This window comes from Orbicella faveolata, unplaced genomic scaffold (genome assembly GCF_042242905.1).
Source record: "Orbicella faveolata isolate gen_17 unplaced genomic scaffold, um_ofav_v1 contig_15, whole genome shotgun sequence".
Taxonomy (NCBI): domain Eukaryota; kingdom Metazoa; phylum Cnidaria; class Anthozoa; order Scleractinia; family Merulinidae; genus Orbicella; species Orbicella faveolata.
Window position 1 is genome coordinate 9,441,009 of NW_028301542.1, and position 15,881 is coordinate 9,456,889.

General features: G+C 40.7%; 2 protein-coding genes across 5 annotated transcripts in view; both read left to right on the forward strand.

The window, feature by feature from the left end:
* The window catches only part of LOC110051305 (disco-interacting protein 2 homolog B-like), a 41,026-nt gene extending 30,961 nt beyond the window's left edge, over nucleotides 1-10,065 (forward strand). For all 4 annotated transcript variants that reach the window (XM_089288327.1, XM_089288328.1, XM_089288330.1 and 1 more), the window contains 17 exons: nucleotides 289-336; nucleotides 464-596; nucleotides 1,220-1,332; nucleotides 1,672-1,752; nucleotides 2,170-2,293; nucleotides 2,953-2,994; nucleotides 3,093-3,394; nucleotides 3,865-3,995; nucleotides 4,103-4,194; nucleotides 4,785-4,861; nucleotides 4,973-5,143; nucleotides 5,275-5,336; nucleotides 5,572-5,629; nucleotides 6,103-6,177; nucleotides 6,281-6,461; nucleotides 7,192-7,315; nucleotides 8,717-10,065. In XM_089288327.1, coding sequence (XP_089144453.1) covers nucleotides 289-336; nucleotides 464-596; nucleotides 1,220-1,332; nucleotides 1,672-1,752; nucleotides 2,170-2,293; nucleotides 2,953-2,994; nucleotides 3,093-3,394; nucleotides 3,865-3,995; nucleotides 4,103-4,194; nucleotides 4,785-4,861; nucleotides 4,973-5,143; nucleotides 5,275-5,336; nucleotides 5,572-5,629; nucleotides 6,103-6,177; nucleotides 6,281-6,461; nucleotides 7,192-7,315; nucleotides 8,717-8,969 — 2,067 coding nt within the window. In that variant the 3' untranslated portion in view covers nucleotides 8,970-10,065. The remainder of the gene's footprint in view (nucleotides 1-288; nucleotides 337-463; nucleotides 597-1,219; nucleotides 1,333-1,671; nucleotides 1,753-2,169; nucleotides 2,294-2,952; nucleotides 2,995-3,092; nucleotides 3,395-3,864; nucleotides 3,996-4,102; nucleotides 4,195-4,784; nucleotides 4,862-4,972; nucleotides 5,144-5,274; nucleotides 5,337-5,571; nucleotides 5,630-6,102; nucleotides 6,178-6,280; nucleotides 6,462-7,191; nucleotides 7,316-8,716) is intronic.
* Nucleotides 10,066-12,741: 2,676 nt separating this feature from the next.
* Nucleotides 12,742-14,832, forward strand: LOC110051256 (dynein light chain roadblock-type 2-like). The gene is made up of 2 exons (XM_089288337.1): nucleotides 12,742-12,865; nucleotides 14,335-14,832. The coding sequence occupies exon 2, from the start codon at nucleotides 14,361-14,363 to the stop codon at nucleotides 14,679-14,681; it is 321 nt and encodes a 106-aa protein (XP_089144463.1). The 5' UTR covers nucleotides 12,742-12,865; nucleotides 14,335-14,360; the 3' UTR covers nucleotides 14,682-14,832.
* The last annotated feature ends 1,049 nt before the right edge of the window (nucleotides 14,833-15,881 follow it).

A 15,881-nucleotide genomic window follows, 5' to 3' on the forward strand; every position in this document is an offset into this window, starting at 1 on the left:
ATGTCACTACAAACATAACGTCATTTTTACGTCGAGATAATGTCCCTTTTATGTCGTTCATGACGATGTCGTTATGTCGTTATGTCGCTACTATGAACTAGGCCTAAACGATTATGTTGTTAAGTCATTGTTTCAGTCTCTCCCTTATATTGTTATGTCGCTAGTGTGAACTGGGCTTAAGCAATTGTGTCGGTATGTCGCTATGTCGTTATGTAGCTAATGTGAACAAGGCCTAACCTGTTGGCACTGAAGTTTTCCAGTGTTTAAAATCTAATTTTTCCTCTACAGGTTGGTATTTATTGCTTGTGTCTTGTAACTCCCGGTGGATTACCAAAGGTAGGTTCACGTGTTTGACAACGAGAAGGTGTAAATCCCTTGAAAGAGAACTCTACAAAGTAGCTGATGTTTTTTGTTACTGATTATATGAGTTTGAAAGCAAGCGATGTGTTTGTTTTGACTGCAGACAAGTAGTGGTGCTGTGCATATTCATGAGACAAGACAAAAGTTCCTAGACGGAGCGCTTCACCCAGCAAACATCCTGATGTGTCCTCACACGTGTGTCACAAACCTTCCTCAGCCAAGACAAAAACACCCTGGTAAGTGATTATCACATTTTACATGCATGTTAAACACGTAAATGACTCTATGTTAAGATCTTGGACCGCATAGTGACATCCCAAATAACGATAACGTGAACATGGCAATGACAATCAGATTTGAACTGACGATGACTTTAACAGTTTGCATGCGAGCCACTTTTAAAACACGCAAGGGCTAGTTAGGTAAAGAGAACCATTAAGTCTACTGTAAAACGCAAACTTTTTCGTACAATATTCCCCTTAATGTAACTGCAACCGTTGTTCTATAGAGTGGAAATTTACTCTTGCCGTTGTGTAAGATGGCCTCTGTCTTAGAATCTTGAGACCACCAGGAAGGATATCATGGTTGATGAGGGAAAGTACATAAGTGTAGATCTACCTTAATATCGCAGAAATTGAAATTGAAAAATTGAAAAAAAAAAAACTTAGCCATTGTACGGCATAGGGTAAGGAGAGGGACCCACCCCATCTGTGATAGCTGACTACAGTGCAAAAACAAGGACAAGTGGACGGTGATGAGAGTGAGATATGTGGATTAAACATGAATTTCCCCCTAGGGTTTTATATGAAATGTATGTAGAGTGGTAAGGAGAATATTAATGGTGATCATGTGTCTTCAGAGCCTGGTCCTGCTGCTACAATGGTTGGTAACATTGTAATGGGGACAAGAATAGGAGGCGCTGCAGGGAGGGAGATAGCAGACATAGAGGAGGACAGTGATATGGCAAGAAAGGTAACACAATTTCAGTATCCATACCTTCCCCACAGAAGTTATTTTGTTTTAATTACCCTCCCCCCCCCCCCTCTCCTAGGCCCCTCCCCACCTGGCTAAAAATTTCAATTTAGCGTTAAGCTTTTCTTTACTTTGTTTTTTGCTTTTGAGAACCTCTCGGAGTTTCCACTGACTTTCCATGGGGTTGGTATAGATGTATTTTGGAAGAGCCCATTCTAAATTCCTCTCAGATCTGAACAGGACTGTTTTTCAGTCATGCATTTAACTAAGTTCAGAATCCCTTATAGCTCGCTGGACTCAAGTTGGCGTAATGATAGATAAACTGTTGTCTCTTTGCAGTACCAATTTCTGGCAGAGATTCTTAAGTGGAGAGCACAAACTATGGCTGATCACACATTATTCACGTTACTGAACGCCAAGGTAAGCACAGATTGCTTTTACAGCAATGTTTCATCTAATATTTTATGCATCTTTTAGATTAGCAGGTACAGAGATTATAGTTAGTGCGCTGGACTGCGGATCGAGCAGTCTGGGTTCGAGCCTTGGCTGGGGCCATTGCACTGTGTTCTTGGGCAAAACACTTACTCTCACAGTGCCTTTCTCCGCCCAGCTGAATAAATGGGTACCTGCGGGCTTAATGCAAGGAGGTAGCCCTGCGATGTACCAGCATCCCATCAACGGGGGAGTAGAAATACAGCAAATACTTCTAGTCGCTTAATGCTATATAAACCAAGAGAGGTCTTGTCACTTATGGTATAGTTTGCCCTGATACAGACTTACCCATAGATTGATTTGACAATGTGCATAGGTATGATATTTTATTTCTTTATATTCCAGGGCACTGTAGCTTCCTTGTTGACTACAAGCCAGCTTCATAAGCGCGCTGAACGTGTAGCGCAGATGGCAGTTGAACAAGGTCGCCTCAGTTCTGGTGATAATGTCGCACTTCTCTTCACCCCTGGTATGTACGTCACAAGCTTTGAAACAACCTCGTGCGCAGGATCTCTTTCTCTCTTTCTCTTTACAAGAGAGGCGTAGGAGAGAGAGCCCGGGTACGAGGCTTTAAAAGTAACTTACTCGTGTTACGTGCAGTGGTCGGTCTTCATTCTCATTTCCAGTTCTCTCAGCCGTGAACTCCGTGAATGGCTGAGATTTCTTTGCGAGTTCATCACTATAAGATCCCTGTGACTTAGTGTACAGTAAGCAGTCAACTGACCTTTAGAGCAGATGATTAAATTCTGTGTTTATAGCTTATAAACCCGATTTCACTGTAAGCAACAATATAGAGCAACACTCCTTGAAATATCCTACAGATGTCATTATATTTTTCTTACCTTAAGTCCTGTAACGTGCTGTTAGTTGATGGACCTTGAGAGCTTTTCTAAATTTCCCTGGAGCTGAATTTGTGTTTTGATCGGCCTTCCGACTTGTAGTTTTAAATCAAAATTGGAAAACTTCTATGCTGTCCTTTCAAAATCAGTGCGGTGTCAGACATGAAGGAATACATCAACAAGGGACTACTGCCTTAATGTACTGCCAAGTTCTCACAACTAACCTTAAAGAAACATGTGAAAATCAGTATTGAGAATTAATCTTTTGGCATTGTTGTTTTCTTCTTAGGTGTGGACTTTATAGTGGCGGTCTTTGCATGTCTGTATGCTGGTAAGGCAAATAACTTTTTAAATTGTGTACTGCAAAATCAAATACTAAGATCAGCAGCACAATCATTTACCATACTGAGACAAAACTTTGCATCTTAGGTCTCATTCCAGTTCCCGTCCGTCCCCCTCACACCAACAACATCAGCTCCACCCTCCCCACCGTCAAAATGGTTATCGACGTCAGCAAGTCACGTGCAGTGTTAACCACTCACAACATCGGCAAGGCGTTAAGATCTAAAGAAGCTGTGGGAGTGGTGGACATTAAGTCATGGCCCACAGTGGTGGAGGTGGATGATGCTCCTAAAAAGAAGTTAACAAATCCTTACAGAGCTCCCACGCCAGAAATGATCGCTTATCTTGATTTTAGTGTTTCTACAACTGGAATGCTTTCTGGAGTGAAGGTCAGTTTTACAATAATGCACCCACTGATGGTTTTTTTGAATGTCACTCTTGACGTTATTATCTTCAGACTAGTTTAGAACTATTTTCCACATCACATTAAACAGTGTTATGTGAAAGTTCTGCTTAATAGCTTGCATTTAAATGGTCACACACGAGGGTTTCATCCACAGACTTGGAAAGTTGGAACCACGTTGCACAGCATAACAAACAGTACCACATGAAAGTCCCGCTCAATAGCTTTCATTTAAATGGTCGCACACTAGGGTTTCATATGCAAACTTAAAGTTACAAGCATCTTGTATACAGCATAAGAAACAACACCACGTGAAAGTGCTGCTCAACTGTCACAAAACCAAACGTTCAACACCGCAGTTGTCGACGTGTTTAAGACTACACTCATTACCTCGTATTTTGCGACAGGTTAGCAAAGCTAAGACAGTCACTAATGTTTTTGCCCATTTCTTGGCAGATGTCTCATTCAGCAGTCACTGCACTGTGTCGTTCCATGAAGCTCGCTTGTGAGCTCTACCCTTCTCGTGATATCGCTGTGTGTCTTGATCCTTATTGTGGACTAGGATTTCTACTTTGGTGTTTGACAGGGTAAGTTACTACTCCCAATACTTGAATATTCATTTTTTTCCCTTGTAATTTGCCTTTGCTGTTCCCATCCTATTTTATTCAGACATTTCTTTTATTTCAAATTTCAGCGTCTATTCTGGACACCACACAATCCTCATTCCTCCGGGAGACCTGGAGACTAATCCAGCTCTTTGGTTATCAGTAGTTAGTCAGTATAAAGGTAACTGTTTCCTTTTGTAAACTGCTGCCGAACTGTAAATTCTCCCAAATAGTAATGCTACTGTTGGACATCTATTACCATGGAATTCATATACTTCAGCCGAGTATTACGTCCACTGAACATATGGGGCCAAACCCACACACGACCGCTCTCATGTGGCTTTGATAGCTCAGTAAGTAGAGCATCGCACCGGTAACGTAAAGGTCGTGGGTTCGAATCCCGTTCAGAGCCTGAAATTTTTTCAGGTCATTTTTCCAGTGTTATGGCTGCATTCGCATCTCTCATTCTTTCTTTATTTAATGGCTACTGTTGGACATCTATTACCATCTCCCAAATAGTCTTCATGCATCTCTTACAATGTTTGTTGTGAGAATCTGGTGTTGCGTCATCACATCCCCTAATTGAACTTGATAGATGTTATTATAAACAATTATTGGATGACGTTTTTGTGATATCCAGAATAATCAAGGTCGAAGTAGGGGTTATTGGGAATTAAAGAGTTGCAGTGAAAAGAGCGTTTGTTCCATGCTTGCTGGTTAGGTCAATGTGGATGTTACTAATGATGTCATTTTTCCGTTTTTCGTCCCCAGTTCGTGACACGTTCTGTTCTTACCCCGTGATGGATTTATGCACAAAGGGACTGGGACAATCAATACCGGCACTCAAGGTATGATGGGTAATTTATCTCGGAGAGGGTAAATTCGTGATAATGTTTTTTCCATTTTGGTAATTTATCTCTGTGTCTGTTTAATATGTTGCTGTCTTTCTCCTTTCACAGTCTAAGGGCGTCAACTTGACTTGTGTTCGGAACTGTGTTGTGGTTGCTGAAGAGCGGCCCAGAATAAACCTGACAACAGCGTTTTCAACTCTTTTCTCTGGCCTGGGCCTCTCTCCTCGCGCAGTCAGCACGTCGTTTGGAAGCAGAGCCAATGTCGCTATTTGCACGCAGGTAATGAATCTCGGACTTGTCTCTCGATAATTGTGCAAGGAGCACATGTCACACTGCGTTACTTGTGTGACACGTATTTACGCGTGCGGCACGCTCGCACGCACGCACTGACTCGTTTATGTTCATTTCAGGGTGCCTCGACTCCCGAAGCCTCTAGTGTATATGTGGATACGAAGGCCTTACGAAACGACAGGTGAGATATTATGTCGTATTTGAACCGATTTTACTCGGGAGCTTTGTCTCTTAATCAGCGTGCCGGGAATTTTCAGAACTCTTCTGCTGCGTTGTCAGTTCATCATTTTGGACTCTCTTCGCTGAGAAACGCACGTTGGGCCATTAAAGAGCGCCTGATTTCTCGTGATCAGATCCAAGACTACCAATTTTCTTAACTTTGTTTTGACTCGCGCTTTCTGACTTTTCTGTTACAGGGTGACGCTAGTGGAACGAGGAAGTCCACACAGTTTATGCCTCTTGGAATCTGGCAAGGTAAGAGCGGTTTTTAGTTGTCAATTAAGAAATAGAAAACGTTTTCCGTGTTTCCATCGAGTTAAAGAAAGCAAAACGAGTGGAAGTTTGGGAGAACGAGAAATGCTCGATAGGCGAGTGTTTCCGCAGCTTTTTCGGGTTTTCCCAAACTATCACGAGTGTTTCTAAAACTCGACAGAAACAAGAAGAAAATGTTTTCTATCCTTTTAGAAAACAGCTTAAAGAAAACAACGAACAACGTGACTACGGCAACTTTTCATTGTTTCCATCGAGTTATACAAACACGATTTTTTAACCAATCAGCACTCGTATTTTGTTTGGGCTATTTTCAAACACTAAGTATCCTGACACTGAATGTATGATTTTTCATGTGTTCACTTACTGTCATCACCATTATGGATGGATGTATTGCTGCTTTAAAAATCACGTTTGCTCTTACATAAATCGTTATTTTATGACTTGTCTTGTCTTAGATTTTGCCTGGTGTCAAAGTAGTGATTGCTAATCCAGAAACAAAAGGCATGTGCGCAGACTCACATCTCGGAGAGGTACGTCATGTTATTCTCATGCTTTGTAGCACGAAAATCATGATTAAGTTACCTATTTATGTACTTAACTTCATCATGCATTTTTGTTTTTCAAATTTTGTAGATCTGGGTCAACAGCCCGCACAATGGCAGCGGTTACTTCATGACAGGCGAGGATTCCCAGACAGAAGATCGCTTCAACGCTAAACTAACCACTGGGGGCCTGGGAGAGACTGGAGTAACGTATGCCCGAACGGGGTATCTGGGATTCATCAAAAGAACCGATTTTACTCAGACCGATGGAGGTGGGATGCGTTCTACTGCATGAATGATTTAGCGGTTGAACGACTTAATTAGTTGTTCCATAGAGTTTTCTTGCTTGACGGAGGACATCTTGCTTGAAACTTGACCTGTTTAAATCAGAAGGGCGGTTTATTTGTACTAGTTGTTTACAACGTAAACGTTTACTTAAGCCTGATTTTCTCTAGCGAGGCAAGCACATGCGCAAGCAGTAGGGATGACCCAAGTGAAAACGAAATTCGACGCAAACACAAGCTCAAGAAAAATTATCCGAACCCTCCGCCATTTTGAAAAACTGTTTCGGCGCGAGGTAATCTGGATCCAGTGTTTTCATTGGCCAAACATAACCACGTGTGGTAAATATCCTTGTGGTTGTGTTATACCTGAGCGGTATCTCGTTTTCATTTGTTGCAGTCCAAACGCAACCGTAAGTGAAAGCACAAGAAAAAGGAATAATTATGATCCTTGTGCTTGTGCTTATGCCTGCGTCAAGGCCGTTTTCACGGTGAAATAAGAATTATTTTGTTTGCGTTTGTGCTTGCGCTTGTGCTTGCGTCGCTAGTGAAAACCAGGCTTTAGCAGGCGTTCGAGTAATAATTGAGTGCGCGTGCCTGTTCCCCTACAATCACTCGAGCGGTTGCCACGCAGACTAGGTTTATTGCGCTGTTTATGGGTGGCTGCTTATGCAGTTCAACAGCTTCTCTCGCTCATGACGATGTCGTTTGTATTTCACAGCTCGGCATGATGCCTTATTTGTGGTTGGCCCGTTAGATGAGACCATGATACTACGTGGTATGCGGTATCACCCAGTAGACATAGAGAACACAGTCACGAGATGTCACCGAGCAATCTGCGAAAGGTTAGTGCTTACCTCTCCTCTCCCACCTCCGTTTCCCATCTACACCTCCGTCCCCCACTCTTCAGTCCCCGAGTGGGAGTGGGGTAATTATTTCCAGGTGATCTCATCTTGGCGAGAAAAAAATTGAAAACAGGACTTACATGACACACAAACTGCGGTGATAAATATGGCAATAAAACGCATGTTAAAAAACAAAGTTCATTTACTTGACGTTTCGTATGTTTCAACATACATCTTCAGAAGTGACCATTAGGAGTAGAAGTAACAACTAAATTTCAATTTAAAATAAGTAACTAATTAACAATTACAATGACAGAAGCTGAGAAAAATTTTCATATCAACAATGCAAACTAATAAAAATAAAGCTTTTCGCTGCTTACATTATCATTTAGGGTGGGTTTTAATTCCCTTATTACCAGAGTCTCTTTTATCTTGCAATGTGTATCTGTCCGACCTATAGCTAATATATCAAAGTGCGCTTATCGCATCAAGTCTTTATTTCCCTACAAAGATAGGATCAACCGTTCCCAACCTTTGACAGTTGGGAACGGTTGATCCTATCTTTGTAGGGAAATAAAGACTTGATGGGATAAGCGCACTTTGATATATTAGCTATAGGTCGGACAGATACACATTGCAAGATAAAAGAGACTCTGGTAATAAGGGAATTAAAACCCACCCTAAATGATAATGTAAGCAGCGAAAAGCTTTATCTTTATTAGTTTGCATTGTTGATATGAAAATTTTTCTCAGCTTCTGTCATTGTAATTGTTAATTAGTTACTTATTTTAAATTGAAATTTAGTTGTTACTTCTATTCCTAACGGTCACTTCTGAAGATGTATGTTGAAACATACGAAACGTCAAGTAAATGAACTTTGTTTTTTAACATGCGTTTTATAGCCATGTTTATCACCGCAGTTTGTGTGTTATTTCTTATCAAGCTACGATGGCCAAAGAAAAAGAGTATTTAGGACTTTCATGGGATGAGCCTGGAGGGCATTCCTTTGGTGCGTATGGCCACTTGGGATTTGCTTTAACAGAAAAAGGACTGACTGGAGTTACAGTATGCTTTTCCGGCCACGCGAACGATAATTTGGAAAAACAAACCTTTGTAGGCGTTATTTCGTATCACGTGAAAATTTAAACATGTTTTTTATAGTGTTTTCACATGACGTTACGGCAGCCATGTTGGTGTACCAAACCAATCCTGTGGGAGTTGAACTTTTTCCTTATGTAAACGCTTTCTTTTGTGCATGGCTGCTGGCCGCGTGAGTGAAAGCTTTCTATAAGTGAAGGAGAAAAAATGCAAACCATATGAAAACCAGAGTAATTCCGTACCTTGTAGCCACAACGAGTGAAACTAATTTATTTTTGTATTTTTCTTCCTCTCCCTCCCCAGTGCGGTGTTCACATGGACTAACCTGCTTGTGGTTGTAGTGGAACTTGACGCGGAGGAAAGCGAGGCACTTGACGTCGTTCCCCTTGTGACGTCATCGGTGTTAAATGAACAACAGCTGATCGTGGGGGTGGTAGTGGTGGTAGACCCTGGTGTGGTGCCGATCAATTCTCGTGGAGAGAAACAACGAATGCATTTGAGGGACGGGTTCCTAGGGGATCAATTGGATCCCATTTACGTGGCCTATAACATGTAGACACTTCTGAGGGTACTGCATTTAAGCGGTACACGATCAGTCGTTAAAATGACTTTCACGTCAGGTTTACGAATAAACCGTAGGTGTCTTCAAATTGGCAATTTGAGCGGTAACTGTTTGTTTGCCTTATCAAGGGTCACGCGAGATTTTGATTCGCTGTGACGTTATTCAATGTATTAAGACACTGCTAACGATTCAGCTGGTATTTTCTGTCTTTAACAGAAAACCGCTTTCTGGAGCCTTTCTTTTTGTGCTTTGTTACGTCTGACCGACATGCACCCCACATTAAATAACTTATGGCATAGTTTGGGCCGGTCAATACTCGTAAGCAACAAATATTTCAAGTTACACCAAAAAGAGCCTGGTTATAGTGAATTCTTCACAGTGCAAGGAAACTGTGTGGTTTTAATTCACCAATTTATCATGCTTGTAGTTATTCTCGGCTCCGACTCAGTAAAGTTTCTAGAATTAAGAATTAGTTTCTATTGAGTCAAATTACGTTTTGACATATGCAGGAGAAGTTATAAATTAATTATTACTGGAAATGAAAATTTTCAGATCCCCAGAAGAACAGGAATTGATCGAAGTATGTTGTATTAATTAGACGAAGGAGTTGCCGCAAAACAAAGGGAACACAAAATTACCTTCAATCTTCGAATGAAGTGAATCACAGACAGTGATCGACTTCTAGAGTCGTCATTTCTGGGCTTAGGAAATAATCTCCTCATTGACCGCGCCCGCGGTCGACATAAAGACTGAATATTGTAGTTCTCTAATTTTACAGAATGTTGCGTAATGTTTTGTATTGTTTTTGACGAATTACGCGACATTGTGTGTAGTCTTCTTAGGACTATAAATAGTTAAGTTGCCAGTTAGATAACTTGTTTTTGTAATTTTTTTTTTGTTTGTGGAAGTTGTATGAACTGTAACGCATGTAATACGGCATTTGTCTAACGATGTAACAATTGTTCATAGATTTGTGCGTCACAACAGCATAAGTTGTCAGATTTGTTAACTATTATGTAAAAAGGCAATAGCAGAAGTTGCTTCTTATATTTTTATGTGTACATAATAAAAGACATGCAAGTGAAGAAAACGCTTCTTGTGTATGTGGTGTTTTCTTGGTCGGCCAGGGAAACAAGTACGGTAGAGCCCTGGTAATACGGTCACCAGTAACGAGTCATGAAAATTTGTCTGTATTAATAGGGTAGGGTCACGACTGGTCTAAACTGAGTGACGTCTTATATATCACAATTGCACTTCTAAACAACTGATCTTTAATAGGCGTCCGGAATGCGGATGTCATTTAAGAATAAATGTTAATTGAAACTTCAACCAGTACAGACCAAATTAACAATAGAAAAGACGAACGTAACTGACAGAATTGGTTTGAGTGGCCGTATGAGTCGGGGGTAAAATTATTTAAGAAATAGAAGTCATGTACCGTGTTCATCGAGTTTTAATATAAATCTACTGGCGTTCTATCACGAATGCCGTTGTCTGATTGGCCACGCTACCCACCATTCATTCTGTGATAGATAGTAGCGTAGCAGTCTGCCCTAGCTAACAAACTAACGGCCGCTTCTTGGAGTTTTCGAAGTGTCTGAAGAGGAGTGAGACAAAGTTTTAAACGACTAGTATATTTATCCTAAAAAATTAGATTATTCGCTCTCGATTTTTATGCGTGATAGTTGACGAGGGCTGCGCCCTCGTCGTCAACTATTACGTGATGGAAATCTCGAGCTCATAATCTAATTGTTTAATTGAAACACGATTTTTAACTAGTCAGCGTGCGGGACAAAAAAAGGAGTCGGTAATACAACTAGGTGTTAGGCAGAGTTCACCCGCACTGCCGTACTGTACTAGATGATAGCGACCTTAAGGTGGTATGGTACCCTCAATATGGACCAAAAAGTTTGTTTAAATATGGTGAAGAAATATCAATTGTGTGCTATTGCACTCAAGAAGAGAAATTAAATTTCTAGAGTTTTACTCAAAATGGTTGCTATGGAAACCAGCCACAGCCTTTTGAAGTAGTGTTTTATAGTATTGACGCCAACACTTCCTGCTCTTTTACAAAACAAGAATTGACTGTCAAATAAGCATATCATGTAAGTTTCTGTTTTGTTCTGTGATATGAACCTAAGTTTTGACAGTTAACTCTTATTTTCAGTGCTTTTTACAGCTTTATTTGGAAATAACCTTATTTTTTACCACACCCGGTGGACAAATCATCTCATGTCACGTGACAGACCTTAAAATGTTACAATTTTTTTGGTTTATATCATCACGACACTATTGGTCTTTGATGAGCCCAAGTTTCAGAAATTCTACTTTAAAAACCTTGCAAAGTAGAAATGTTGGCGCGAAGTCAGTCGGTACAAAAGTAAACTTTTGAGAAGTATTAAGCATTTAACGAGCCACAAATAGTGGGGGGGGGGGTGCAGATTGGATCTCGGGGGAGGGGGTGCAATGGTTGTTCTATTTTGTAAAAAGTTACCGCAGTTGTGAGAAATATTCCTTGTCATAAGGGAAATGAATGAGCCTGTGATGGCAATTTGAGGCAAAGCTTTTCACAAATAATTATACCAATCGAGTTGTGCATGTCTTAAAAGTTTTTTCTAAATAGTTTCGTTCATATAAGTTAAAAATAATCTATATTTTTGGTCACGTTCTTATAGTAAACAGTCGTTGCTATGGCCGTTGCCACGTGAAAAAACTTATACCACTGTGTACTTTCCTTAAATTTCACACTCATCTGGAAGGAAATTCGGCAAGATCGTTTCAAAATGTTTTTGACCAGTCCTCAAGGGTCTTAAGTCTTGTATTTCCAAGAAATTGAACTTTTCATGAACATCGCCATATTTTAGGGTACCATACCACCTGAAGTTGCTAAGCAACCGACACGTCATGAAGGCGTGATGTAATCAACTTGAAGTCCCGTGGCGAGTTTGTGCAGCTAATATTTCGAGCGTTAGTCGTTGTCAGAGCAAAGTGAGGGATTGTGGGTTATGTGTGTTTGTGTAATGGAGTGGTTAGGTGGCTACTGGAGGAAGCGTGGCAACAGAAAATGCACGAATGAATTAAAATGATAAACGTTCACTGATCCCACAGGGAACCAAGGTATATACGTGCCGAGTAGAAAGATAACCTTGTGAATTTTTATGACTTTCACAGTTGCCTCTTTGGAGAGAAATACCAAAAACAATCGTGTCCACGGCAGGGGCCTGGTGGGGGAGTGAGTTTTTTTTTTTTAAAAAAGGCTGGGCTTAGCAAGGTACGGCCCTGATATTTTCGCTCGCCATTTTCTCCTAACGCGATAAAAAAACTCGTGCGTGTCGGCTCCTTGGGCTTGAAAACCCGAAAGAGTGCGTTAGAGAACATTTTCAAATAGCGTTTTGTTTTGCGTCTGTGTCAAAATTAGCGAGACATATAACAAATGTGTTCACCGAACCGTCCATTTTCATGCAAGCTCGCACGGGGACTCGTTTTGAAACAGAGGCAAATCGAAAATGGCAATGGCTCTGAGGTAAACCACCTTAGAATGTTCAGAATGTTTGATGTAATCTCTTAAAATACGTGACCTTGTAATAAAACCTCTTTTAATAATCCTGCATGTTTGCCTTAAACTGTTTTCGTAGACAGCCAATAAACCCGCTGACCTTTTGTTTCAAATCGGACGTAATATCAATAAGCAGGAATTATTAACACGCAAGTTGACATTCCATAAATGTCTCAATATACAGTGTTTTGCTCGTATCGCGGTAACCCAAACACTTTGACCTTCAACGCGAATTATTTTGTAATTCGTGTCTTTGGGAACCTCGTTTTGACACTGTGCAAGATATCATCTTCGAAGTTTCTTCTCGTTAAGCTAACCTGGGACCTTTTGATTGGTGAGTAAAGAATATCTGGATGTTCTGTGACGAGCAACAAATGCGTGCTTGAGTAAACACATGGGACTTTTCCTATTCAGCAGAAGTATTTAGAAATTTAGTATCGTCGACTTCAGAATTGCTCCATACTGCGTTTGTTTGCCTTTTCTCTGGTTCGAGTAATGCTGACTTCAATGTGTTAAAAGCAACATTTTATCACTCTGGTCTGGGAAGGCATCATGGACTAACCGATAATCCTGTAGTTTAATATTTTTCCGATAATTACCAGATTATTTAATTAGTTTTCTTTGTAATGCCTGTGTTATAAATCTACCGACTCATTAGACCATTGAATCGCTTCAGACACAATCCCTCTCTCGCCCTTGCTATATGTTAAGTTTTACTTGTAAGAAATCAATGCCCCTTTGCATCAAACCTTAGAGGCAAATCGCGGTTACTAAGTTTATGTACATTTCTCTGTATTGCCTGCACGGTCTCTCTCGGGGGTTCTCTCCGTGAATATTGCAGGTTTTAAAATCGAAGGTATGTGAAACTATATATATTTTTCCCTTAGATGTCGAGGCGATTTTCTATGTCACGCATATATTTATAAAAAGATTCTTCATGAAATTCTATATGTTTTAAAAAATGTTTTAAAATTATGAGCTACTATCCCTATATTGCTTGTTATGTCAAGTTTTCCGAAATAAGTTTGTAGGTTACTCATTTCTAGTGAACTGAGAAAAGTGGGATCTTATTCTTAACTGAACATAAAGAAAACTAGTAAAAAGAATCTGAAAGAATCAATTTGTTTGTTAATCCTTGGAATGAAGCAGTTTATATAATAACTTGTCATGACTTGAGCAAGTAGTTTCACACTGAAACCACAAAACTATTGACGTGAAACGCTTCTTGCATTGCCAAACAAAAATATTCTATTTTGAATCTCGAAAGCGCGAGAGTAACACAACCTTTCGAGAGCTTTGCATGGCTGTGTAGCATCTCGAGAACTTTACATGTGTGACTGACTGGCTGCTGTCAGATTGACTGTCTGACTAACTGACTGACAGACTTTCCGACTGACTGACTGACTGACGGACTGACTGACTGACTGACTGATTGACTGACACTGACCTACTAACTGACTGTCGGACGGTCTGACTGTCTGATTGTCCGACTGTCTGACTCTCCGACTGTCTGACTGGTTGACGGTCTGACGGTCTGACTGACTGTCTTACAGACTGACTGACTATCTTACAGACTGACTGATTGATTGACTGACCGTCTGATTGTCTGACTGACGGAAGTACTGGATGTCTGGATGACTGTGATGACTGACTGTCTGTCAGACTGAATGACTAATACTGACTGACTCACTGACTGACAGACTGACTGACTATGCGATCGTGTGTCCGACCGACTGCCCAACCCACCGATCAACCAACTGACTGGCGTGAGTATTTAATATTTAATTTCTTTTGCCTTTGAAGGATAAAATTAACCTTATCGTTGCGACATGGAACCTACACCAGCAGGACTTGGAGAGGTTGAAGATACTTTAAAACGAATCACCTCGCACCCGGGCGTCCTGGGTCTCATTGTACTTAACCCACAAGGCATTGCGATCAAGACAACTATGGATAATGCCACAACTCAAGTTTACGCGCACAATTTTCAGCACTTAACAACCCTTGCAAGGAGTTGCATTCGAGATCTCGACCCTCTCAATGATCTGAAGTTTCTGCGCGTGCGTTCACGCAAGTACGAGATTATGGTGGCACCATCAGGAGAATATTCTTTAATAGTCATCCAGAACCCAAACCAGAAGGATCTGTGAAACAGCTTTGAACATATTTAGCCTGCGTAGCAAGCGTTCCCCCTTGAGCGGAGAGTTTCCCGCCCGCTGGTCGAGCGACTATTGAGGTACGGACTACGGAGAGGGGGATGTTGGGGTGATTTTCCTTTGTTCTCGCCCCATTTTTCGCGCGGCTTGACGCTTGCCTGCAAAGGCTAATTAAGCATATTGGAACAAAACTGGTTCTTATATATAAAAATATCAGTGAAAATATTGGACTGGCATTACCAAACATTAAAATAATGATGACTATTCTGAAATAGAGCAAGATATATGGGATGAACAATCCTTTATATCATGAAAATATTACTAAGAATGATGTTATGAATAATATTGCAACATTTTCTCCTTACAATTGAAAATCAGTGTATAAACTGTAAGCTCCAAATATTAATAATTATTGAATTTAAAGCATATATTGAAAAAAAAAAACAGTGCCCAGATTCACTCAAAGGAATTGAATAGGTCGACATGTATTTGTCCTTGATATGTGACAAAACCCACTAAATCATTAACGAAGATGAGAAGTTGATCTATCACAGATCTCTCGGCTCCTCAAGAGCCTTGAACACTTTAATTTATTAGCCACTATTGGGTAACACAGCGTAAATATAAGAGTCTGTATGGGAATGTAACGATCGTTTTATAACAGTTCCAAATAAGGAAAAAGAAATTCCGAGGAATGAATAAGAACGACTTACTTTGCCTCTTCGGTGTTCTACTTGTGTTTCCGTGCCGTTTTGGCGCTGTTTCAAAGCGATTTCAGCGGGTGTTAGTTTTACTGTTTCCTCCTTATATGGCATCACCGAACAGACTAACTAATGGCAATCGACACTGCTATAAAACTGAACTTAATCGATTTCGAGAACGCTTTTGAGTCCATCCACCATGTAAAGGCCTATGAAGGTATTGCATCACAGAGAAGGTCGTAAAGTGACGAAAAGAGGTTTTAAAATGTACTGCAGAAGACCAAAGGGGGTAAGTGTGATTGGTTTGTTGTCATTCAGTAAATATATAGCGGTGTCAAACAAGGATGCGACATGTTTGGATTTGCCAGGGACTAGGCACCAGATCGGGGGTGGGGAGGGGGAGGGGTCATCAAAAAAGAGAGGAAGAAGAGGACGACAACCCAGGATCACCAGCAGGTACGGCAGTGGCGTAAGAAGCCGGAACCAATCGGGA

Bases quoted from the DNA above. Each gene is read 5' to 3' on its own strand.
- LOC110051256 (XM_089288337.1), top strand. From the start codon at position 14,361: ATGGAACCTACACCAGCAGGACTTGGAGAGGTTGAAGATACTTTAAAA.